This window comes from Lissotriton vulgaris, unplaced genomic scaffold (genome assembly GCF_964263255.1).
Source record: "Lissotriton vulgaris unplaced genomic scaffold, aLisVul1.2 SCAFFOLD_2147, whole genome shotgun sequence".
Classification (NCBI taxonomy): Eukaryota; Metazoa; Chordata; class Amphibia; order Caudata; family Salamandridae; genus Lissotriton; species Lissotriton vulgaris.
This window is the reverse complement of record NW_028240929.1, coordinates 284034-309007: the sequence shown is the minus strand read 5'-3', so window position 1 is coordinate 309007 and position 24974 is coordinate 284034. Positions and strand designations below refer to the sequence as shown.

The following is a 24974-nucleotide window of genomic DNA, read 5'->3' as shown; positions in this document are numbered from 1 at the left end:
CAAAGGAAAGCGGTGGACGCGCTGAATCTCTCTATCCATATCCCAGGCCTCCAATTCCGGGAATGCCGTTTTGATTAGAGTAGTCATTGCTCCTCTAGCATCATTTCCTTCAAAATTTTCTGGGATACCAAGAAATCTTAGATTATTCCGTATGGATCTATTCTCATGATCCTCAACTTTTGCCATAAGATCTTTGATTATTCCATCATGTTCTTTTTCTGTCTTTTGTAGTTTGATAAAGTCTGTTTCCAGGTTTTTGGTGCGAGTTTCAACTGCGGCCATTCTCTCCGAAATCTCAGTACAGATGTTTTCAACTTTTTTTTTTTATTTTTATTTTTTAAATTTTTAAACCTTTATTGTGCATCAGAAAAATACAGTTAAGGGCCCACAACCACACGGGCTGGCCTCGAAGCAATCAAGAGCACAAAAAGTGAGGATAGGTCAGTCCAGTAGTCCCAAACAACAAAATGCAAGAGTGTCCAGGGCATGGCATATGGAAAGAGGGACCGCCAGGTAAAGGAGGAATTAGGTTAATTTTATATTTTGTAGATAAGAAGGATCAGACGCAAACAATTTATCAAAGCAGATGGCAGGTAACAAACCAGCGGATCAGCGACAGTACGAGAGTGAATAACTGAAAAAGCAGCAAAAAATAATATGTTCCAGGATAATACAACAAACTAACAGTACATGCTGGTAGTCACCCGCCCCACGGACTCGGTACTCCCACAACCACCATAAGAGAAGAAGAGAAGCAAGAAGAATAGTCCGCGCTACCTCTAAACACCCGTCTGACCCAAAGAAAAAGGAAAAAGGAAAAGAAACCAAGAAGAGGAAAAATTAAGGCCCATAGAAACTGAAACTAAACAAAATCCCCACCCCCAACCCCCCACCCTGCACGCGTGCGGAGGCTACGGCCTACCCCCCCCCCCTAGCAGTGTGCCTGTCGCCCAGAAAGAGAACCCGAAATTTAGAACAGAAAAGGGAAAGAAGAAAAGAAGGGAAAAGTAATGTAATTCACAGAAGACCGGAGGAGGGCCACAGAGATAAGACAAAACCACCATTACACATCACTCCGGCCGCCCGATTCCAGACCCCGCCGCCAACACGATACCTATATTCAATGACCCCGGCAGTCCATCAAGATCCCAGCAGTACAAGAAAAACAATCCGAACATAAGAGGAGACAACCTCAGCCTTGCCCCCTGCGATGTGAGGCAGTGACATAGTCCAGCCGCATGGTAAACATCCTGAGAGAGGCGAACGAGCAAAGTGACCACAGCAGAGAGGGGGGGTGTCCATCAAAGTCCATCCGAAACACAGCCATGTAGATGACAATAGTACAGGAACCATCCGGCCAGGGCAGTGGCAGCAGCTGCTGGATAACGTAGGAGAAGTCTCCAATCGACAACAAAGGAGTATCCAAACATGGCGTCCGTAGATAAGCCCCCCTCCTCTGAAGCAGCACACAGATATCCGACCGCTGCGTTTCCATCACAGACAGCGTCTCAAGGGTAACAGGATCACATACCTCCAACTCCTCGGGGCACACCTGGGCAAGTATTCCACCGAGGTTAGAAACAAGATGTGGCGCAGCGTCCCGCACTCGTGAATGCGTCCGGTCTGATGTAGGCACTACTGAGAGGACAGCATCTAGACGGTGCCCTAGGTCAAAGGCGTTGTTACGTAAAGCAGTTCGAAAGGTATACAGAGCTTCCAAAATGTCAGCAGTCCGCACTGGTGCCTCAGGAGAGAATGATGCAGCAATTCCCTGTTGACGGGGCTCGGAAACTCGTGGCAGCCCACCAGACTGAATGCCCACGTCTCCATGGCAAAGCTGAGCACCTCGCCGGTGCCCTGCATGGCCTCGCCGGGCCGGGGGCACAAAGGGAGCATAGACCATCGTACACTGTGTAGGTTGAGACAGAGCGTCAGCAGCGGCCGTGTCACCAGGAGCAGTCCGGGATCATGGGGAAGAAGTTGCGATCGCTCGGTCTTCAAGATGGCCCCCACCGCCTCACACCGCGAGGCAAGAGTCGAACAAAGGCATCCACAAGTCTGGACGGTGATACATTGTTGCGATCACAGCCGGCATGTCCCCCGCGTAAAGAGGAGCAAAGCGAAGCAGGATAGAAAGTAGCAGAGGAAAGTCCTAATTTAGCCGCTGTACTCCGTAGGTCGGCTCGGTCCCGTCTGTTGCGTTGTTGCTGGTGAAGGCAGCCGATCCCGGGGAACAAAGACCCTTCAGCGCCGGGCAGCGTCCGGGAGAAGGCGAGAACGCTACACCGCTTCCACTGCAGGGAGCGCATAAGGAGACACACCATCGGAGTCGGGGTCCTCTCCCATGCCCGAAAATTCGCCTCAGGAGCAGGATAAATGAAAGGATAGGTGACGGGATGGGAGGAAAGCGGCAGGGTCGGCGGAGCCGAAGGATCAGGCGGCCATCATGGCTGCAGGCTAGGCTCCTCCCGTTTTCAACTTTTTTAACTGTGTTTTGTAATTTGTCAATGGCAGCACGGTTCCTTTGGCTATCTTTTTTAACATCTTTATGAAAGTTCTTTATTGAGCTCAGAACATCACTTAATGAGGTTTCACTTGTCAATCCAAAGCCGGACCCGTTTCCCATTGTTTTTTGGCCTCCTTCTTTCTCGGCCGACCTGCGTTCCTGGCATGGTGTTTCTCCCATTGATTTTACGATTGGCTGTTTCGAGGAGGATTTGTTCTGGTTTTGCCATAATCCGTATTCGTGCCTAGGTCTGTTGTCTCTTCGTTGATGAGGTTAGATTATTTTTTGCTTCTTATCCTCTTTTTTTTCACCTCGTTTTTTCCTTGGATTTGTTTCACAGATATTTCTCTAATCATGTGAGTCAGATATCTCTGAAGATAAGGTCTCAATTCGTAGACCTGGACTAGCTTTACTTGTATCATTTCGTTCACTCAGCTCGCTTGACTCACTTGATATAGACATCCCTGTTTGATATATATCTGAGTCAGAATCTTCCTCGGAATATGATTTATTTTCTATATGTAGATCTTGCCCCTGTGGAGACATCCAGCTTTGATCTGATTGCTCCCTTTGATTAGTCATCATTGTTTTTATTTTAATGGGTGCCCTAGGTCTTTCAGTACTCCTACATGGGGCTGCAGACTGGTTGGGGGTATTCACATCTCGAATGTCGTTTTCATCTCCCTCGATGTTCTCTAGGGTCACACCAGGGCAATCTACACAAGCTCCGTTCGTGTTGCTTGGATCTTTGATCTGTGATTTTTCGTTCTTTAGGACGTTAGTCGCACCATCGTTATGTAAAGGCCTGAAAATATTAGAGATTCTAGGTTGAGAAGTGTTCGGAGAGCCTGGGTTTTTTGCGTTAGCTTTCAAATTTTTTATTGTTTGGAGTCTGAGCTTTCTTGGCCATTAGCTCCAGTTTGGCATCTTCTTCTAAATCTCTCCCCTTCCCTTTCTCTTTCTCCTCCTCTTTCTCTTTTAATTTTCTTTTTGTTTTCTCCTTCTCCAGTTTTTTTTCCATATTTTTCTCCGCAATTTTATTTTTAATTTTCCCACTCTCGTGAGGTTCATTTCTTTCCAAATCCTTTTCCTTTGCCTTTGACTCTCTGGTGTCAGGGCCTATGTCTCTCATTATTTGTTTGTGAAGCATCAACCGTCTCCTGTTCCTTTTCCTTTTCCACGTTGTGTGGGAGAAGGTCGTTTTCCGCATTCTGGATATTTACTGCATGCTCCAGCATTTCATGGGTTATTTCTTGGGGTTGTTCCTGGGCCTCACATATTCTTTGCTGGGCCACGACTTCCCCTCCCACCTTTCCACCGTCGGGTTCCAAGTAGGGTTCCGAGTAGGTCAGTACAGTTGTTTGTCTTCCTGTTCTTATATCTCCACTTTCATCGGCAGCAGCATCTCTTTTCTCTTTTTTCTCTTTTCTCCATGTCCTGTTTTTGGCTAAGGATCCTGTTCTTTTCTTTTGAATACTGCACCTGTAGTTGTGACCAGACCTGTAGTTGTGGCCAGAATTGGAGTTGAACTTGTCTTTTTTCAGTTCGCCAGTTGATTTGTCCCCCTTGTGCTGCCTGTGGCACTTTAATTGTCTTATTGTGAATCCAGGTGCCTCTTTTGCGCGTGCTAAACTGCTGATTTATTTTGGAGAAATATATTACCCCACTATCTGTGCCGATCACATCTATATTTGAAATCAGTTTTTTGTCAAACTCTATTCTGGTCTCTCCGATCTCTCGGAGCACACCTTAAGGTCCGATCGCCACTGGCGCAGTGAGACACACAGTGAAATGCAGGATTTCTTTTTCAGGAGCATTCGTCGTCGTGTTTTTTTTCCCCTTGTCCTTTTATCTTTTTGTAGGCTTTCACTGCCCCCTGCTGGCTGTGTCTCAGCTTTAAATCTTATTTTTTTCTTTGTTGCCCCAGCAACGAGAGACGCGAGCTATGCACTGCGCGCAGTATTTATTGCACCCGCCCTTGTGTGCAGATGACGCCTGATGCTGCCGGCGCCACATACCAGCAGAGCTCTCCCGTGATCGGAGCCCTAAAGCACAATAGGGAGAACAGCGCGAGCGAGTGCAGGAGCCCCAGAGCAGTGAAGAGCGGCAAAGCGGTAAGGCAAGGCAGTTCAAAGATGCTTCGTAGCTCCGTAAAACTCTGTAGGGTTCCGTGTGACTCCGTTTGGTTCTGTGGCGTTCTATACTCTGCACTGTGAGTGCTAAACTGAGGGAGAGTAGACAAGACTTCTCAGGCTTTTCAGATCTCACAGCTCGTAATTCATGGTTCGCAGCTCGTAGCTCAGAGGGTCGAGGGTCGGAACTACCTTACACCTTACACACGTAGAATGATATCCTGATTCGTATTCAACAGGTCAATAGTTCATTACAGTTCAAATTTCAATTTTCGTTGAGTTTTTTCGCACCAAATTAACTCACGGTTTTCATCCCTTTAATCGAAGATTCAGCCTCAGCATCAGCCTCAACCCTACAGCTGCAGCTATTGTCTCCTTCCGACCTTTTACGATCTAAAGCATAGGACAGAGCTGTGAGAAGTTGGCCTGATATATAGTGCTCACTATTCTAGTGATCACTGTGTATCATACCAAACGACCCTTATTGATTATTGGTTGTAAGCCAACCTTGTAGACCAGCTATCCTAGTAGCGTGGACAAAAGCAGTCTTTAGGCTAAACTCTAGAGGGCGTGTTAACCCAGCTGTTTTACCATCACATATACCCCTTGAACACCAAGTGAAAGGACACCACACAAGTTGTTATAAAAATAAAGGATATTTATTAATAACAAGTCTACCCTGAACTCTTTGAGTCAGGGAGCTAAGCACAATACAAAACTCTTACGAAAATACTTCAAGTTGCACAATTTACACAAATGCCCGAGGGGCACGAAAAACCATATACTATGGAAGTGGAATGCGAAATACTAGCAGGTGAGTAACACGATCCAGAGGCTTCAGGATCGCTAGGACTACACTACTGAACCCTAAGGTTAGGAGCAGGAGGCCTAGGGAGATCGAGTGCAGAGTGTGCACTCTCACGCGGGATGCGGGACAAAGTCTATGGAGGCTAGTATTTCTAAAGTTACTGTTTCGGGATGAATCCGACTAGGTAGACTTAAAACGAAAAAGGATCTGGACACTTGGATAGTGAACCTGCGTTGGAGCACCGAAATGCTCGGGTTACCTAGCCCAGGGGCTGCTGCTGCATAGTGTTCAAAAGACGTCGGGAATCCTCGTTGTAGTCTATGGAGCCTGAAAGAAGTTGTTACTGGCAGGCGACCAGTGAAGATGTTCGATGTGATCCAAGCCTGGATCGATGATGGAGACGACCTGAAAGCAGAGGGGAGTCAGTTCTTAATCACTAGCCAGTAATTGTGTGGGCACCAGGATGGCACCGGATGAGGTCACCGCGATCAGGAGAGTGGGAGACGCTGGACTCTGCAGTCACACGGACCAGGATGCGTTGTCGGCGACCAGGCTGGAGGTGCGAGCTGTCCCACGAGGGTGTCTGGTGTCTGCTGTCTGCGATGCTGGAACCAGGATTGGAGCAACAAGCCTTGGCAAAGGCAAGCCCACACAGTGGAGTCAAGATGGCGTCTGGAGGGGACCAGGAGAGTCCGGGGTGCTCCTCTTTTGGAAGGGAGCAAGGGCCAGTCTGAAGCAACCAGACCAGCGGTGAAATCGTCGTGGTACGTCGTCAGGAGGGCCACTAGCCAACGGGCAAGTGACCGGACAACGCGGTAAGCAGCAAAGAGCAGAAGGGCCCCACGCAGATCTCGTGGATGCTGGGGGGCTGGACTTCGATGCGGAGCTGCTCTGGGTTGGGGCTTCTCAAACCCCAGTGCATTCACTCGAGGATTCCTCGGTGGTCGTGCTGGTTAAGCGTCGTGCAGGTTTTGAAGATGGCCGGTCCCTCAGGTCTCGTCACACCCACGAATCTCAGCTGGGCTGATGATGCAGGTAGAGGTCAGAGATGCCAGGGAATCCGGGTCTCGTCGAGCTGGTCAGTCTTGATCCGGAGGATGGACGTGCAGCAAACCGCGATGCTTAGGTGGTGCCTGCGGGTGCAGGGTGGCTACTCCTTAGCCACAAGGGAGAGTCTTCAGAGAATATCAAGAGTTCCTTTCGTGGAAAGTAGTTCAAGATTCAAGATTATCCAATTTGGGAAGGGGGCCTGCTCCTACCCTTTATCCTAAGAAAAGGGGCTGGGACGCGACTAGGTCCTGCCCATGGGTGGGACAAGGAGGGGGGTGGTTACACCCCTCTCCTTTGTCCGGACTTTCCCCAGCTCAGGGGCTGGGGTGCCCCTGGAACTGGTTTGAGCCGGCATATGCACAGTGAGCACCGGGGTGCCACTTGCAGTCACCTTTCTCTCAGCCCTGCCTACCTGGGATACACAAAACCCTGTCTGGGATGGTGCTAGCACCGCCTCTGACAGGAAACCCTTTGTCCGAGCTCTCCTCGCTGGAAGGACTCCCAGCAGCAGGAGGTCAGACTTGTGTCTGTGGTGGCAGCATCCATTTTGTGATGCTGAGGCTCGAGTTAACTTTAACCGGGGTTCACAGTTATATACATGTCGTGTCCCTCTAGAAGGATGGAATGCTAACCCTGTCGCCAGAATTGGCGAGGGGTTAGTATTCCAATTCGTATGACACCTTACTCGACATGTTTTGATAAAGTGATACCAAAGTTGGCAAATAACCGCGAGGATTATAATGCACTTAAGAGTATATGGTACGCGTTATCATGGAACAGCTATTAGGACTTGGTTCCGCAAGCTGCAAACGGGCTCAGCTCATGCCAGAGCACCATCTCACATAATTCCAAGCACTCTGCCTTCAGGATTGATAAGGCCTGCCATAGGAGTGACTGATAGGAATATATGTGTCCATTTTAGGGTTAGATATAGGAATACTATATCTAAAGCAAAGGGTGATTACACCACCTTGCCCCAGCTGTCGTGCAGCCAGTTGTCAGATTTGGGTGGCCAGCCAGGGGTGGCATAATACATGCTGCAGCCCCTGGTAGGCCCTGGGTACACCTATGCCCTGGATACCTAAGGTATGCTGTACAGGGACTGATAAGGTGGCCCAGTACCAATTGGTAAATGCACCTAAGGTACATGTGTGTCAATTTAGAGAGAGAACAGCTAGGCTGTGGGTCTGATTAGCAGGCCCACAGCCAGGGAAAGTCGTAAACCAGTGAAGCAAAAAGCAAAAATCGGGGGTGACCATAGGATTGCAGACCCCACTCTCCTACAAGAGCTTCTCCAGCCTTCAGGCGCAATCATGGTTTCGCTGATATTGCTGGTGCTCTTAGTACTCTTAGTAGGCAGCCGTGGTGTATCTCTCTTGTTTCTTGTCTCTTGCGGAAAAAGGGTGCGAGGTTTAGGAACCGCTAGAATCTGCCACGGTCACGGTGTGCTGCTGATGCGACCTCTCACTCAGCCGCCATCTTGCCTACTTCTCTTTTTGTTTTCCATGGCCCAGTGGGGCGTCGACACTATTAATCAATCATTTAATTTGTAAAGCACACTACTTTACCCGTAAGGGTTTCAAGGCGCAGGGGTGGTGGGGGTGGTGGGGGGAGGGGGGTGGGGTGCTGCTGCTACTGGTCGAAGAGCCAGGTCTTGAGTTGCCCCTGTATCACGAAGGACATGTGGTGTCCTTTGTGATATCTACGTGCTTCCTCCAGAAGCTCCCACCTCTGGTCGACGTCTTCAGATTCTTTTTTCCTCTGTTGGGTCTGGATCGTTGCCGAAGAGTTCCAGAGTTTTGGAAGAGGAATCAAGGAAAATCGTAGGAAATCGACAAAAAGGCTGCACTGGACTTCAGGTCAGGTAACCGGGACGACGAGGGAGAAGGTTTTCGATCAAGACCTCGACGTTCTATGGAGAATGCGCTCGTATGGGGCTCCCTGAGCGTGAGGATGGACAAAACTCTGTTCAAGTTTTGCACCAATTGCCACCACAAGTACGCCCAGATGCAGCATCTAGTCTGCAACCACAGCAGCGAAGACAGCAACGCATGCTCGGCGTTCACACCCAAGAACCTCAGAGTAAGGGAGAGGCAGGGAAGGGCGAACCACAACTTGCAGGGGCCACCTTCATCGCTCCGAGACTTAGGCCTCTCGAGTGGAGAAGAGGACAACATTGCCGAAGGACCTGAGGACTGCATGGTCGTCGAGGTCCATAAGAAGACGTCAAAGGAGGTAAAGGAGTCGTCTACCCCTAAACACTCGAGCGACACTCAAAAGGGTGAAGCTAAAGCCTCAAGCGACACTTGTAGGAGTGAAGCTAAGTCCTCGAAGGGAGCCTTGCCGCCAAAACATTCGATGAAGACAACAGTAACCAAGGACAGTCAGCCAAGTGGTTCCTTTGAAAAGACTCCCAATCGGCGAAAGCCCTCGAATAACAGATCGTCGAAGGTTGCCCTCGAAAAGGACACAGCAGCGAGAAAAGAATTGCCTACATAGACGTCGATGGCCTCGAAGAGAGGTGCTCAAACCCTAGACGCTGCACATGCCGCCGAGGTGGAGAGGAAGAAGAGGAGGCTCGAGGCTGAAATGAGGAGCATACTGAAGCGGTAGAATGACTTAGACGAGAAGATGAGCCAGTACACCATCCCGCCGAAGCCCATGCTCTAAGTCGAAAGAGACGACTAGGACGCTGAACCACCGAAAACGCCCGAACCAGTCAAGGAACAGGAGGACGAAGTCTATTACTTCGAGGGCGAAGGCGACGAAGATCAGCAATCATACCGGAACTTGTTCTTGGAGGCACAAGACCTAGAATGGCAAGATCTCGACGCTGAATTGCAGGAAGAAGGTGTAGACATTCACCCTTCGAAGACCTCGCCGCCAGACGACATAGTCGTCCAAAAAGCTGCACAGACATATGGAGTGAAAATGGAAGAGGAGAAACCCAAGGCATGTTTTCTCCTGGAGACTATGCTGCCTCAACAAACTAGGAGCCAATTCCTGTCCATGCTCCCTAGTGTGCTGGACGAAGGAAGAGCGGTCTTTAAGGAAATAGCAGTATGCAAGGCTGTGACTCAAAGAACGGAGAAGTATAAACATTCATCGAAGGACCCTGCATACAATCAAGGGTCGGTACCAGCCGACTACATAATTGCAGCATCGGCTAGGAAGAGGGTCAATGTGCCCACTAATGCCGGATCACCTCCAGACAAGGAGAGCAGGAGTATGGATCTCACAGGGAGAAAGGTGTATAGAAATGTGGCAATCCATTAGCGCATCGCAAACTCAAACGCCCTGATCAACAGGCACGCATACCAACACTGGGAAGAAGTGGCGCAACTCCTAAAGCATCTACCAGACCAGTACCAACAAAGAGCAGCCCACCTGGTAGAAGAGGGCAAAAGCATGGCGAACACATGAATGAAATCGGCATTGGATGCTGCAGAAACATCAAGCAGACTGATGATGATAGGAGGGACCGAGAGGAGATATGCAGGTCTCAAAATTTCGGGATTCAAACCAGAGGTGCAACACAACATTCTAAATACACCTTTTAACAGAGAGCAACTGTTTGACGCACCAGTTGACGACAAGTTAATGCAGCTCAAGAAGAACAACGAGACAGCAAGATCCATGGGAGCGTTGCAGTTCAGAGGAATGAGAAGAGGTACTCCCACAAGAAGGCCAGGTGATAGGGGAGGCAACGTGCCTAACGCATCGCACCAGACGTTCCAGCAGGGCTACCAATCGAACAACCAAGACCAAGAGCAGCAGAGACAGCAGCAGCACAACTGGCAGTACCAGCCCAGGGACAGTCCTTTCGGGGGCGCGCAAACGGACAAGGACAAACATGAAGAGGAAGCAACCAGCCCTCATCCAAGTGACTTCACCAGGAAACAGACCCCCCCCCCCTAACAACACCTCGGGGTGGGCAGAGAGACAAAAGAAAAAACTCCAACCGAACGTACAACGACAAATAGTACCTCAAACACACCACACCGGTACGGGGCAGACTAGGAGACTTTAGCCAGAAATGGAGGAAGTTCACATCAGCCAAATGGGTACTAAACATCATACAATACGGACACTGTATAGAGCTATGGAAAAAACCTCAAAAGAGAAAACCAAGAAGAAAGGCACACTCAGCAAAGGAGCTCCCGCTCTTGCGACTAGAGGCACAAGAACTGCTCAGCAAGAAGGCAATAGAGGTGGTGCCGCAGGAACAAAGGGGTTTACTCAACTTACTTCCTGGTGCCAAAGGTGGACGAAACACTAAGACGTATCCTAGATCTAAGGTTCCTGAACAACTTCATAAAAACTAAAAAAATTCAAGATGACTTCCTTGCAAGAGGTAATACCACAAATACAACAAGGAGATTTCATGGCAACTATAGATTTAAAGGATGCATACTTGCACATCCCCATCAACCACAAACACCCACTAAGGTTTGTGATCAACCAAAGCCACTACCATTTCACAGTACTGGCATTCGGCCTGAAATCCGCACCAAGAGCAGCTGTCGCAGCACACCTTTGAAGGCAAGGAATACACGTATACCCCTAGCTCGACGACTGGCTTATAAAGGCAAGTTCGTACAACCAATGCAAACAACACATCCAGCAGGTAATACTAACGCTGACACGACTGGGTTTCTCAATCCATTGGGAAAAATTGTCAACCGAACCAGAGCAAATCAAGATATTCTTAGGGGCATAGATCAACACCATACAGGCCAAAGTGTTCCCCTGCAGGAAGAGAACATTGGCAATACTGAAGGAAACACATCATTACCGGAAGGGGCAAGTTCTGACAGTGAGGACGGTGAGCAAGCTGATGAGAATTATGGCGTCATGCATTCACCTAGTCCAAAATATTCAACTCCACACAAGACCATTCCAGGAATGGATACAGCAGCAATGGTCACAGGCAACTGGCAGTTGGGAAGATCTAGTGGTTGTCACACACGCAGTGGATCATGAAATAGCGTGGTGGAACAAGGAAAACATATCACTGGGAAACCATTCACACAAATGTAAATGTAAATGTGTGGTACTTGTATAGCGCACGAATCACCCATGGGCATCTAGGCGCTTGTACGAATACCGCTGAGGAACCCTTCCTGGCCTTTGCCCGTGAAGTGCCCACTCCTGGGCACCCCCAAGGTGAAGCCAGGCATCCTAGCTTTGTTAAGGCCGTTGTGGAGATTAAGCAAGTTATTGCCCAGAGTTGCAGAGTGGGACCCATGATTAGAATAGGCACCGAGGCGAGAATTATCAGGTCCGAGGAAGTTGAGCCCAGGACCCGCAGAGGCGGGTATTGAACCTTGGTCCCGGGCTAGACCTCTGCATCAGGGTCTGCCGCTCTAACCATTAAGCCACACTTCTCCACAACCAACTCCAACAGTGACCATCACAATGGACGCCTCCCAGCTGGGGTGGGGCGCGCACATGAACAAGCTCAAGGTAAGGGGGCTATGGTCGCTACAAGATGCGGTCAAGCACATCAATTACCTGGAACTAAATACAGTGTTCCTAGCCTTAAAAGCCTTTCAGAAGTAGCTGTACGGAAAAATGGTGTTGATCCAAACAGACAACACCACAACCATGTTTTACATAAACAAACAATGAGGAACACAGTCAGTAGCACTATCTGGGCTAGCGCAAGACATATCGACATGGGCCCTTCCACTAAGGATAGACCTGCTAGCAATATATCTTCCAGGGTAGGACAATGTGGAACCAGACAGACTCAGCAGGCAGACGTCCGCATCCCACGAATGGTAGATAAACCAACAGGAATTACAAAAAGTATTCGGAAGTGGGGTACACCGTAAATAGACCTGTTTGCAACACTCCAAAATGCCAACATTTCGCATCCAGACAACCCGACCACTGGTCACAAGGGAATGCACTATAAATAAGTCGGTCAAAGACATTTGCATACTCCCCCTCCCCCCCCCCCCCCCCCCCCCCCCCCCCCCATTCCTCCGATACCATCGATAGAGTACTCAGCAAATGCAGGATCAGCAGCATGTCACTGATACTAGTAGCACCTCAGTGGGCCATACAGTCATTGTTCTCACAAATAGTGGAGATTGCGCAGGCACCAGTGCACAGATTCCCAAAACAAAGGGACTTGTTAACAATGCAGAACTGATGGGTGCTACACCCAGAGCCAGAGAGCCTCAGCCTGGTGGCATGGCTCCTGAAGACCTAGAGTTTGCACACCTCAAACTACCGGCGAGTACAATGGCAGTGCTCTGGGAGGCAAGAAGACCTACCACAAGGAAATGCTACATAGCAAAATGGAAAAGATTCTCAGAATGGTGCGTTAGAGATTAACTGCAAAGGAGAATCACAAGGGAGTTAACAGTACTAAAATACTTAACACATCTACTGCAAAGTAAACTAAGATACACATCCCTAAGGGTGCACTTAGCGGCGATAGTGGCTTACACAAGAGGAGAAAAGGGGAAAAGCTTCTCAACCTCCCAAGTAGTAAAATGATTTCTAGAAGGAACGAAGAGAATCGCACCTCCAAACAGAATGCCAGTACTGGCATGGAACCTCAACGTAGTGCTGAGTCAATTGTTGAAGGCACCATTTGAGCTAATTCACAAGGCTACGCTGCACATGCTCACGCTAAAGATGGCCTTCTTAGTGGCTATCCCATCACTACGAAGAGTGAGTGAGTTACAGGCGCTAACACTCCAAGAGCCCTACCTGCAGATACACAGTGATAGGATTGTAATGAGGACAGACTCACACTTCATGCCAAAGGTGGTTTCTCGGTTCCACATCAACCAAACAGTCCAAATACCTAGTGTTTTTCCCAAAAACCATCTACAAGCACAGAGAGAGCACTGCACACACTGGACGCCAGGAGGGCTGTGATGCACTATATACAAAGGACAAAGGAGTGCCGAAAGACAAAGCAACTCTGTTTCCTTCGCAAGCAGTTTTTTGGGACGACCAGTTACCAAAAATACCATTGCACGATGGATTGCACAAACCATTCAACTATGCCACAAACAAGCTGGGCAACTGTTACAAGGAGCTGCTCATTCTCACTCAACAAGGAAGAAAGGAGCAACAATTGCGTTTCTGGCCAACACACCAATTCAAATCATTTGCCAAGAGGCAACATGGTCTTCAGTACACACGTTCACTAAGCACTACTGTGTGGATATCCAAATGAACAAAGAAGCACAAGTGGGACAGAAGGTCTTACAACACATATTCAGTAACCAGTGCTCATCTTCCACCCAGCCACCACAATAAGGACAAACCGCTACAAAGTCTATGCACAGCATAGTGAATCCAGAAAGATTCACGCTGCACAACGTATAGTTTACCTGTCGGTGTAGTTTTGCAGCTTGAAGACTTTCTGGATTCACTAGCGAACCCACCCTCCTCCACCAGAAGGATGAGACAGGAGTTAAACGATAAAAAAGACTTTAGAAAATAAGAGGAAAAACAAGACAAGAAAAAAGAATCCGAAGATGGCGACCAAAGATGGGAGCTTCCGGAGGAAGCACGTCGACGTCACTAAGGACACCAAATGGTGGTATGTCGACGCCCACCTGGGCCGCGAAAAAAAAAGAGAAAAAAGACAATTCTGGACCCAACCACTAAATGGCAGCATAATGCACAAAATAGTGAATCCAGAAAGTCTTCAAGCTGCAAAACTACACCAACAGGTAAGAAACTATATGTTTTGTTAACAGCTCCCACACCAATATGGTTTCACAAACACCACGCACTAGTCTCATATTGACAAAATAAAAAAGGCTGAATATCCATTTCAGACCTGCTGGCTTTTCCCTTGCTTGTTTATTTTTGTTTCCCATAATCTTATGGAAACTGGTTACACTGACTATCCATTATGAATATCTTTGGGAAATGCTAGCATACATCAACACATTTTACTAAATGGTTTTGCATAGAAATGGTACTTAAAGTTTTACTGTATTTTAGCCAAGTGTTTTTTTTTCGTACTTGCATTTTGTTGTGAACATTTCATTTTGAAAGCAAAGACTCCTCAAGCTTGCTTTCTATCTTCTGCAAATATTTACATCTAATCAGAGAGCATTCTGGGAGCATTATATATAGCCTCACATTGCTAAACTTTGAAAACGTGTGTACACATTTTTATACTGGAACCACTGTCAGTATTGCAGTTCAAGCTTACAACTTTTACTTAGAGCGCTCACCATAATAATAAAGGTTTTGCATTAATGAATCATAAATACAAGTTTGAACAGCATTAACACATGGACACAAATATTACCTTAATTGCAGACAATGCTCTTCCCTAATCCATAATGTGTTACTGTAAACTGGCAGCCAAAGAGTTTGTGTTGTAGGGGGTTGGACCTACTTGTCCCAAGAACAAAATGCACATTAAAACTTGTTGTCATTGACCCCAAACAATATCCTGCACTAGTGTCCAGACTGAGTGTGTGCTTGCCAGCTGCCGCCTCCAGACATGTTTCTGGACCCCTGGGTCGAGAGCCTGCTGCTCTCGTGGTCAGAAACAATGCACATCCTGGGACGAGGTGCCAAGCCTCCTCCCCCAGGATGGGCAGGAACCATGAAGGGGAAGCTTCAAAGGCTTACTACCTTTGTGAGCTACCCCCAGGCCTTTGCTGCCTGCAGCAACTGGTCCCCACACTTTCTGACCCCCAGTTTGAGCGTGAGAATCGGTGGGGAAACCAAGTGCGGAAGGGAGGTGTGCTCAACTTAGCCAACTCCACCCCTCAGGTGGGGGAGGCGAGGTGAAGCACAAGTCTCAGTCCTCACCATCTTTCAGATGGGGGGCCCCAGCCAACCAGAGTGAGGTATATGTCCCCCTTCTACTCTAGGGTGACATAATAGGGGGTGTACCCATCCCAAGGAAGAGACCCATTGATCCCAACCTTTACCTACCTGTAACACCCCTAAATCCAGTATTTAGGGACAACCCTGAACTTTGCCTCCTCAGACAAGAACGGACGAAGAGGAAGAAGGACTTGAAGAGCCGTGTGGAAACTAAGAGGAGGAGGATTTCCACTGACTTGGCCCAGTCCTACCAGCCTGTCCCCACCCTGAACCTGCTCCAGGGAAATCCCGGGGTGTCCTGCAGCCAGCAGCCTCAAGAACCTGAAGGACCTGCCCTGCCTTCCAAGTCAAAGGCATTGTCTCCCATGAGCACCAGATTTGCTCACCCAAAGACTCTTGCTCTGGCCAAATCCGCGAGTCTGCACCCGACGCCTATGGCTCGAGTTTGAGTGTCCCAATAGCACAAGGTTTCACAAAGAGTGAGAACCCAAATATACCCTTGAGGGCTTGGGTAATTAAATGAAAAGGTAGGGGGGCCTTCAAGGGATTTGATTTAGAGTAAAAGTTTGTGGTTAAGTTGACTCTGAGGTTAAAATTAAATAACCCAATGTATGAATCGTGTAATTAAATACATTCAATAAATTCATAAAACACATAAAAACATATAAACATATAAACAACAGAACACAAAGGTGTATCAAAAAAGAACTTTATCCAAAATTCATTAAGTCAGCAAAAAATTAAAGAAGCAGGTAAGGAAATGCTGGTATGAAGAGCTTGATAGCAAATAATCAATAATGCAGCAAAACCAAGAAAAAACATCTATCTCAACCAAGGAAGTGAATAAAACACTGTGGAGATAAGATGAAAGTCGACGTTTCGGTCTCTCTACAACAGAATTATCGAGACCATCTTCAGGACTGTTGTCATTCAAACACTGCTATATAATGTGCTGAGATCTGTAACATAAATATTTACAGTTACAAATCGATACTGATTAAAATTCAATACACCCATGTGACAAAAACCTAACTACAAAACATGCGTGACTTATGAAGACTAAACATGAACATACACAAGTGGAAAATTACATTTACACAAGTACAAAACTGACTCCAAAAAGACAAACACTAATTTCATGTAACCACTGTATTATTGCATTTACAGAAAGGTATATCATTTTTGTGCAGAGTTTTAGTTGATCACGAGCTTGCTATTCTTTACACTATTGTGCACAGCGATATGACATCTATTCTAAGCTTGAAACCGAACTCATAGTAGGGGAGTGTTTCTATCATTTTGTTGACTCTGCTTACAAACAAAAACAGTATATTCTGGTTGTTGATTCAACTTGCAAACAATGACAGTATGTTCTGATTACATTTCTAGAAATTTATATTTACAACTTGTGCAACAGGCATATAGATTTTGGCTGCAATGAATTTACCCGGTCAAGAATGTGTGAAAATACGTCGTACCATTACATACAGGGGTTGCTAAAGTAACATGGATGTTTCACAAACATACCAAAATATGGAACCACACGGTTGGTCTTGCGGCAAAAGTCACGCTTGGGAAGCCTGGAAAGGAGTCCTGTATAGAGGGCACGTGTATTAAAATATATATTGAGATGAGAGACTAACTCGGCAAAAAACGGTTAGAAAATTTACCTATGTGAGAGAGCGCAGTTATCCCACAGAAGGAGGTGTCTCAAATGCCTAGCTTTGTTAGTCTGGAAATGAATGGCTCAAACCTTGATGGAGCTTATACAATCTAGAATTTTAAAAAAAGGGAAAACCACTATCAGTTTCAAGTGTCTCATGGGAGTTTAAAATTAGAATTGAAAACAGTCAAAAACCCACCTCTTAATAACGTGGCTTGGTAGAATAAGGACCGTAGGTTAACACACGGTATTTAGGTCAATAAATGCGAAATCTAAATGGGGAAAATAAACCCGCTTAGGTAGATAGCGCACTTGTCAGCTTCACTTCAATTTTAACTGTAAAGCCAACAAATAAAAATGGATAAGTGAACAGCCGAGTAGCGTGAATGCAGTTATCCTCGCTATTTGAGGATTTGTTTGGAACGCGAGATAGGACTCAAATAGCGAGGATAACTGCATTCACGCTACTCGGCTGTTCCCTCACCGTGTATGCAGTCTGATTGATTTCGACCCGACTTTTCTTGTTTAAAGGTAAGCCAAATGTGCCACGCACGACGTGTCCAGCATAACGCTAGGATAATTTAAACTATTGTCACTTATCCATTTTTATTTGTTGGCTTTACAGTTAAAATTGAAGTGAAGCTGACAAGTGCGCTATCTACCCTCGTTTGGACCACAGTTCCAACCCCTAAGGTAGTTATATTTTTATGGTGTTATTCTACACACCACCTTAATACTTATGTTTCTCTAAGCGGGTTTATTTTCCCCATTTAGATTTCGCATTTATTGACCTAAATACCGTGTGTTAACCTACGGTCCTTATTCTACCAAGCCACGTTATTAAGAGGTGGGTTTTTGACTGTTTTCAATTCTAATTTTAAACTCCCATGAGACACTTGAAACTGATAGTGGTTTTCCCTTTTTTTAAAATTCTAGATTGTATAAGCTCCATCAAGGTTTGAGCCATTCATTTCCAGACTAACAAAGCTAGGCATTTGAGACACCTCCTTCTGTGGGATAACTGCGCTCTCTCACATAGGTAAATTTTCTAACCGTTTTTTGCCGAGTTAGTCTCTCATCTCAATATATATTTTAATACACGTGCCCTCTATACAGGACTCCTTTCCAGGCTTCCCAAGCGTGACTTTTGCCGCAAGACCAACCGTGTGGTTCCATATTTTGGTATGTTTGTGAAACATCCATGTTACTTTAGCAACCCCTGTATGTAATGGTACGACGTATTTTCACACATTCTTGACCGGGTAAATTCATTGCAGCCAAAATCTATATGCCTGTTGCACAAGTTGTAAATATAAATTTCTAGAAATGTAATCAGAACATACTGTCATTGTTTGCAAGTTGAATCAACAACCAGAATATACTGTTTTTGTTTGTAAGCAGAGTCAACAAAATGATAGAAACACTCCCCTACTATGAGTTCGGTTTCAAGCTTAGAATAGATGTCATATCGCTGTGCACAATAGTGTAAAGAATAGCAAGCTCGTGATCAACTAAAACTCTGCACAAAAATGATATACCTTTCTGTAAATGCAATAATACAGTGGTTACATGAAATTAGTGTTTGTCTTTTTGGAGTCAGTTTTGTACTTGTGTAAATGTAATTTTCCACTTGTGTATGTTCATGTTTAGTCTTCATAAGTCACGCATGTTTTGTAGTTAGGTTTTTGTCACATGGGTGTATTGAATTTTAATCAGTATCGATTTGTAACTGTAAATATTTATGTTACAGATCTCAGCACATTATATAGCAGTGTTTGAATGACAACAGTCCTGAAGATGGTCTCGATAATTCTGTTGTAGAGAGACCGAAACGTCGACTTTCATCTTATCTCCACAGTGTTTTATTCACTTCCTTGGTTGAGATAGATGTTTTTTCTTGGTTTTGCTGCATTATTGATTATTTGCTATCAAGCTCTTCATACCAGCATTTCCTTACCTGCTTCTTTAATTTTTTGCTGACTTAATGAATTTTGGATAAAGTTCTTTTTTGATACACCTTTGTGTTCTGTTGTTTATATGTTTATATGTTTTTATGTGTTTTATGAATTTATTGAATGTATTTAATTACACGATTCATACATTGGGTTATTTAATTTTAACCTCAGAGTCAACTTAACCACAAACTTTTACTCTAAATCAAATCCCTTGAAGGCCCCCCTACCTTTCCAATAGCACAAGGACGTCTCCCCAGCGATCCTGACCCGAGATCTGGTGATCTCTGACCTGCTGCTAATCGCCAAGCTTGTAGCCTCTTTCTGCAGGATCCCCCCGCCAAACAGGAATTGGTAAAAAAGCCCAACGTCTAAAGACACCCCGGCACCAGAAGCCCCATGGCCTTGGGTGTCCCAGCATCCCCAGGCATCTCAGCTTACCTCTCCAACTGGTGGTCACCTCCAGAAGATCTTCGTCCCCGAGCCTGCTGTCTTTGTTGCAACCTGTGAATCCCCTTTGAATCAACAGGGCATCTGATGCCAATACAGCACCCTGCACCCAGCCGCCCCTTTGCCGCTGCGGGTGTACTTTGGGTGCTAACTCTAATCCCCCTTTGCCCTGCGTCTAACACCAGGAGCTTTTCTCCCACAACATTGTGGCCTGCTTGTGAGCAGCCACCAACCGGAGGTCTCCTATCCCACATTGGGCCTCATCACTCTGCACCCGGCCACCTAAGTGCAGCTGTGGGTGCTCTGAGAGTGCATCATTGACCCTGGGGGAACCCTGGTATAATCCCAGAATACCATGTATGAGAACTTGAAAAACTGCAAATAAATTAAAACTGCTTTACTTAATTTTTCTCTAGGAAATGTCCCAGTGTGATATCTAGGCATATCACACTGAGTAGAAAAAGTAATCTGTAAAGTAATATAACCGTAATTTCCACTGAACTGAAAAAAATTAACAAACCTGTAACAGACATTTTCATTCAGCTTGATTGTATTATTCAAACTGCCTTGGAAAGTACCATTTAAAATTACATGTACCAAGTTTGCTTGGTCCTAGAAAATAAATATAACTAAACAATATTTTTTATACAAACAAATTGGTCTAAATTCAGTCTTTAAGTGTGGACATTTGCTGCCTGAGTGTGTACAACAAATGCTTAACACTACCCTCTGAAAAGCCTAACTGCTTGCCCACACTACCACACAGAGAGAGTAAAGTGCTATCTAATTTTACCCCTGCCTACCTTTGGGGTTACACTGGACTCTGTGCAAACTACACCTCATTTTGGTATAGAATATACAGAGCCTGCTCCCTACAATAGTGGAATGAAAAAATGTTGATACAAGCACTACCTCAGCCCAATGGTGCTTTGCTAAACGTAGAAGAAATTGCCACATTACTCAATCAAAATATCCAAAAAAGTGATGGATGGAAAGCTTGAATTAATCTCAGTCACTGGTAATTACTGTCTGCTGCATCTCAGTCCATCCAGTCACCTGAAGTTGGATCCAGCTACATGCAAATAAGTCGTCACCCTGCTCCAGTTGGAGCAGTCTAGCTCGAACTGTCTTGCCAGGTTCTCCATAAACTGGAACACAGTAGTCCAGGACAGTTTCTGCCTAGTTTTAGACTCTTCAACTGGGGACATCTTAGTTCCAGTGACAATGTGCACGAGACCCACTTCTGGGCATCCCTGTCATACTTAAGACATCAAAAACCAAAATGATAGATGGAATGCTTGAATTGATCTCATCCACTGCCGATCTCCCATGCCGCATTCCAATACATCAGTAAGATAATGCAGCCACTTTCCTAATCTGCACATTACTCCTGCTATGTGCTGTTTATAGAACTTAAATTCTATGCAACAAGTGTTATTGTGACCTTTAAAAATTATGTTTCCTTTTTAGGTCTCGCCTGAGCCAGCACATGTGATACCCTGGCGGGACATTTAGTGTGTGGGGTTTAAAAATCCGACCACAGCTATTTGGTTGGCATAGAGCGTGCGGTTACGCGCACAATGACAACCAGAGGCCCCATCTGGGTTTCCTCTCTCGTCATGGTGCGCACATCGCACACCACTCGCCAGCCTGCTTCTACTTGCTTTTACCCTGAGGCTTGCGCACGCACACACCACTCGGGTGCTTGTTAATTTCAAGCAATGCATTAGGCAACAGACACACTGAAAGGAAGCATGCCTACTTTGACATGGCGAAATGGCTTTTGTCACAACATTATTTAAGTTTAGAAACTTTACCTCTGTGCACAGTAACCTATATGCCGTTGCTAAATTGTCATAATAAACATTGCTCATAAATATTCACATAATCCATCAATACTTATGATGCTAAAACATCATGAAAATAAGCACCAATAAACCATATACATGTGTTCTTAGTACACACAGAACATTTGATCGGTTTTAATCACAGAAAAAACTTCATAGAACACTCATTTAATTTTTTCAATTCAATCCATGAAGATGTTCCTTTTGATTCCCGCCCAATGCATTTCGGGCCCCATTGGCCCTTCTTCAGGGGTTAATTTCTGAAAACAATACAAACAGTATTCTCATTTAATATAACTTGTAGGGAAACATATCTTACAATTTATGAAAAAAAGAATATATTGCCAAAGTTCTTACTAGAAAAAAGGAAATAGCACTTTTAAAGGAAAAACACATCTATAAAACATTTCTGATGAACGTGATACTGCCTAAACTTGAATAATGTTGTGACATTTCTAATGGCATGACTAGACAGCATGCCAAATTTAATATTTTTGTAAGTATATAGTGAATAAGAAAAACACTGGAGTGCCCCTCTATCTCAATTTTAGAAATGGCATTTGTACCATTCCTTGTCCCCTCTCGCCATTGCACAGTGTAAATGTGCCCCTCGCTCGCTGAACACCTTCCCTGCTGGCTTGTGAGTCATCCACGTTGCTTCCTGAATACATTGTGCATCCCAAGTCACCTGCCCTCGGCCGGGAACACACGCGCGAATGCTTTCTTGGCAGAGACCACAGCGAGCCATTTATTGTGCAGACAAGGGACAAAGCACCTCCATGCAGGCTTCTATGACTGTGCGCGCCTTTTTCCTCTGTTAAACTTCACAACAGAGGCATACAAAAGGTAGTTGGTAAAAGTAAAAGGATGTGTAAAACTGCTATGTATTCGACCCAAGCACTCTCCATAGGAACTTGCAAGATCTCATCGCTCATTCTGCGATCGCGATCACTTGCACTTTTTCCCCTTGTTTTGTTCGTTTGCTTCCACTGCAAACTATGGTTTTGGAGTGCCACCACCTGTTAAATGTTCATGAAACTTGTACTAAATAAAACAGTTCATACCACGCTTGTGCTACAGCAGCGAAGATTACAATATGTCTGAGAAATTTACTTGAGCAAACTTGAGACAGATACCGCCAGCTGTTTTACACGAGTGGTGAGTTGGGCTGCTGGGTTTAGCTAGTTTTTTTGAGTGAGGGCGCTGAAAACGCATTCTGCTTTAAATATACATAATGTACGCTGATATTTTTAGTGTTCGATGTCTGTATGCTTTATTTTCTACAAATATAGCAAAACTAATTCTGTGTACTGGCTGGTATAAGTTTTCAGGGCACATACTTTTTCTCTCATAATTTTCAATAGTGAAACCGAACTTTCTCGTAATTTACAAGTTTTATTTTTAGAAGCAATGACAGTTTAACACATAGAGTTATTGTTATTTTGAATTGGCTGAGGTATCCCTTTCTTTGTCTGTTGGAAGGATTATTGGAAGGATCAGTCCTGCTCTCCTCGACCCCGAAGCTGTGCTCTGACAATTGCACTCTAACATACGCACAGGCGCTCAACCCACTGAGCCTGTGTAGCGATGCACTCTTGGAAAAGCATCTCCTTTAGGTGTGAAATTAAGTTCATATTGTATTTATGCTTTTCGCACGTGTCGGCATTCCTGCCTGACTGATTTCTGGGACGTGTTACAAATCTGCAGTTGTGATGGGTATTAAAGGGTAAACGATTAACAGTTTAGTGAAGCATGTGAACTAATGTTCTGTTCACAGGCACGCTGCAGGATGGAAAAAACGGATTAATTTTCTTAATGTAATTTAACAAATTTTAACGTCTGACAACAGATTAGTATATTAAACTGCCGCAGTTTTACGTGTACATTTCCCCTATCAGCCGCCGCCCAGAACACTGATGCTTGGAACTGCAAATGACCGAAAACATGCATGTTATGCAAGATTGATAGCGGCAATTAAACAGTTTTTTGGCCTTTCATAAATAAAGAAACGTAGTGGCTGACCCAGTCAACTCCTTACAAAGCAGGGCAAATGTGTCCTCCTAAGGGTTCTAACTGTAAGTAATCTCCACCTGAAGGCCCAAGCCTCATTCTTATCCAAAATATCTGAGGTGGGGGTAGGGTAAATCTTGTCTGTACACCGACGTCACCTTGAAGCGGGGTGTATACTGGCTTTGTTGATTCTGCAGGCAGTAGATTTACTCCAAGATCAGACTCCAGAGACTAACCTACAGGGAATCGAGAGGGCATCTAATACATTCCCATGCCACCTCCCCAAACTATACATCCTAAATAAGTCTTTAAAAGCAGTGCATTCTGTATTACTAACAGGTAAGGGTGAGCCTTTAAAAGCAATGTAGTGTGTAAAACTAACAGTTGTAAGATTTCATGTTTAGCACAGGTACGCACCTCCAAAATGACACGACCCAGTGGCTGCGTCATCGTGCTCATTATGTTATTATTGCTTTTATTATCCTTCCTTCATGCTGTACAGCCATTGTTTTAATGCTTGTCAACATGAAGAAATGGCATTAAGGGTGAGGGATGTGGTCTGATGGCTAGAGCTGACGACACATCGTGTGATTCTCGGCAAATCACTTAATCTCTCTCCCCTTGTCTACAAAAAAATATTTTAAAAAATGAGCGCTCCAATACCTTCGGGTCGAGTTTGCGCTAAATATATCTGCAAAAAATAAATAAATACATTGTCATAGCCAATAGGTCTCGCTTTTAGGACCTTATAAGTATTTAGTTATGCAGCAAAATCTGTGGTGCAATAACATCAACTGCTGCATGGCTAAAAACTTATAAGGTCCCAAAGGCGAGACCTATTGGCTATGCCAGTGCTTGTTATATACTTGTAATTTCGTCCCAAGTATTAAGCATGGTTTCTGACACGTATTTGATATATTTGGTGCTTGGTGCGTGATCTCATTACTGAAGTATGTAATTTTAGGTTTTCATCATTGTGTAATAAAAGAATCAAAATTGAAGAAATTGCTACATTTCTTTTTCATTCTCTTTATTGTCTCCCATAGGAACAAATATGTTGAACCTTTCTGCGGGAGGGATGTCAGCAGATCAGCAAGCAAATTTAATATCTGATACAGCCCTTGCTACCACGCTTGGATCAACAAAGTAAGGCTCTACTTCAAATGGTTTAATATACATTGTACATTGATTATATGTGTGTCTGTTTAGAGGTCCAAGTTTTTAATGAAAGAATGGCAGGCACTGTTAATTTTAGAGTTTTGCACAGCTCTAGCATGTCACCTTAATGCTGCTTTAAAAAGCATTGTTTCATGATGTTGTTTAGTGTATGTGCTTTGTATTACCAACTCAGTGACCTAACCTCTCTCGAATTTAGATTAACTAGTGATGAGCGCTGTATCCCAGTAAGAGATACTTGATGGCTGGTCTAAGAAGGCTAGTTTTTTCAGATCACCTAAACACTATCCCTGTGGAAAGCATCAGATGAATCAACTTAATTCTAGACTTCATTGTAAGCTGTTGCTTTGCTTTTAGTAAAGGTTTTCCGTGGTCACATCTTCATCTGTGGTTTAGTCTGGCCTATTCTTTTGCACTGGTGTTGACTTGTGTTGCATTTGCATGTTTAAAAGATGATGACTTGAGGATTAATAGAAGTCTTACAAAAGTGGTACTTAAACTATTTTTTCAGCTAATAGATAGTGATCATAATAGTACTGGGGGATTGGAAAAAGGTC

The 24974-nt window shown here is 45.1% G+C and overlaps 1 protein-coding gene across 1 annotated transcript in view; it reads left to right on the top strand.

Annotated features, from left to right (window-relative positions):
• The window catches only part of LOC147672480 (CREB-binding protein-like), a 307545-nt gene that overhangs the window by 101723 nt on the left and 180848 nt on the right, over positions 1 to 24974 (top strand). The window contains exon 3 of the mRNA XM_086948007.1: positions 24288 to 24387. Coding sequence (XP_086804133.1) covers positions 24288 to 24387 — 100 coding nt within the window. The remainder of the gene's footprint in view (positions 1 to 24287; positions 24388 to 24974) is intronic.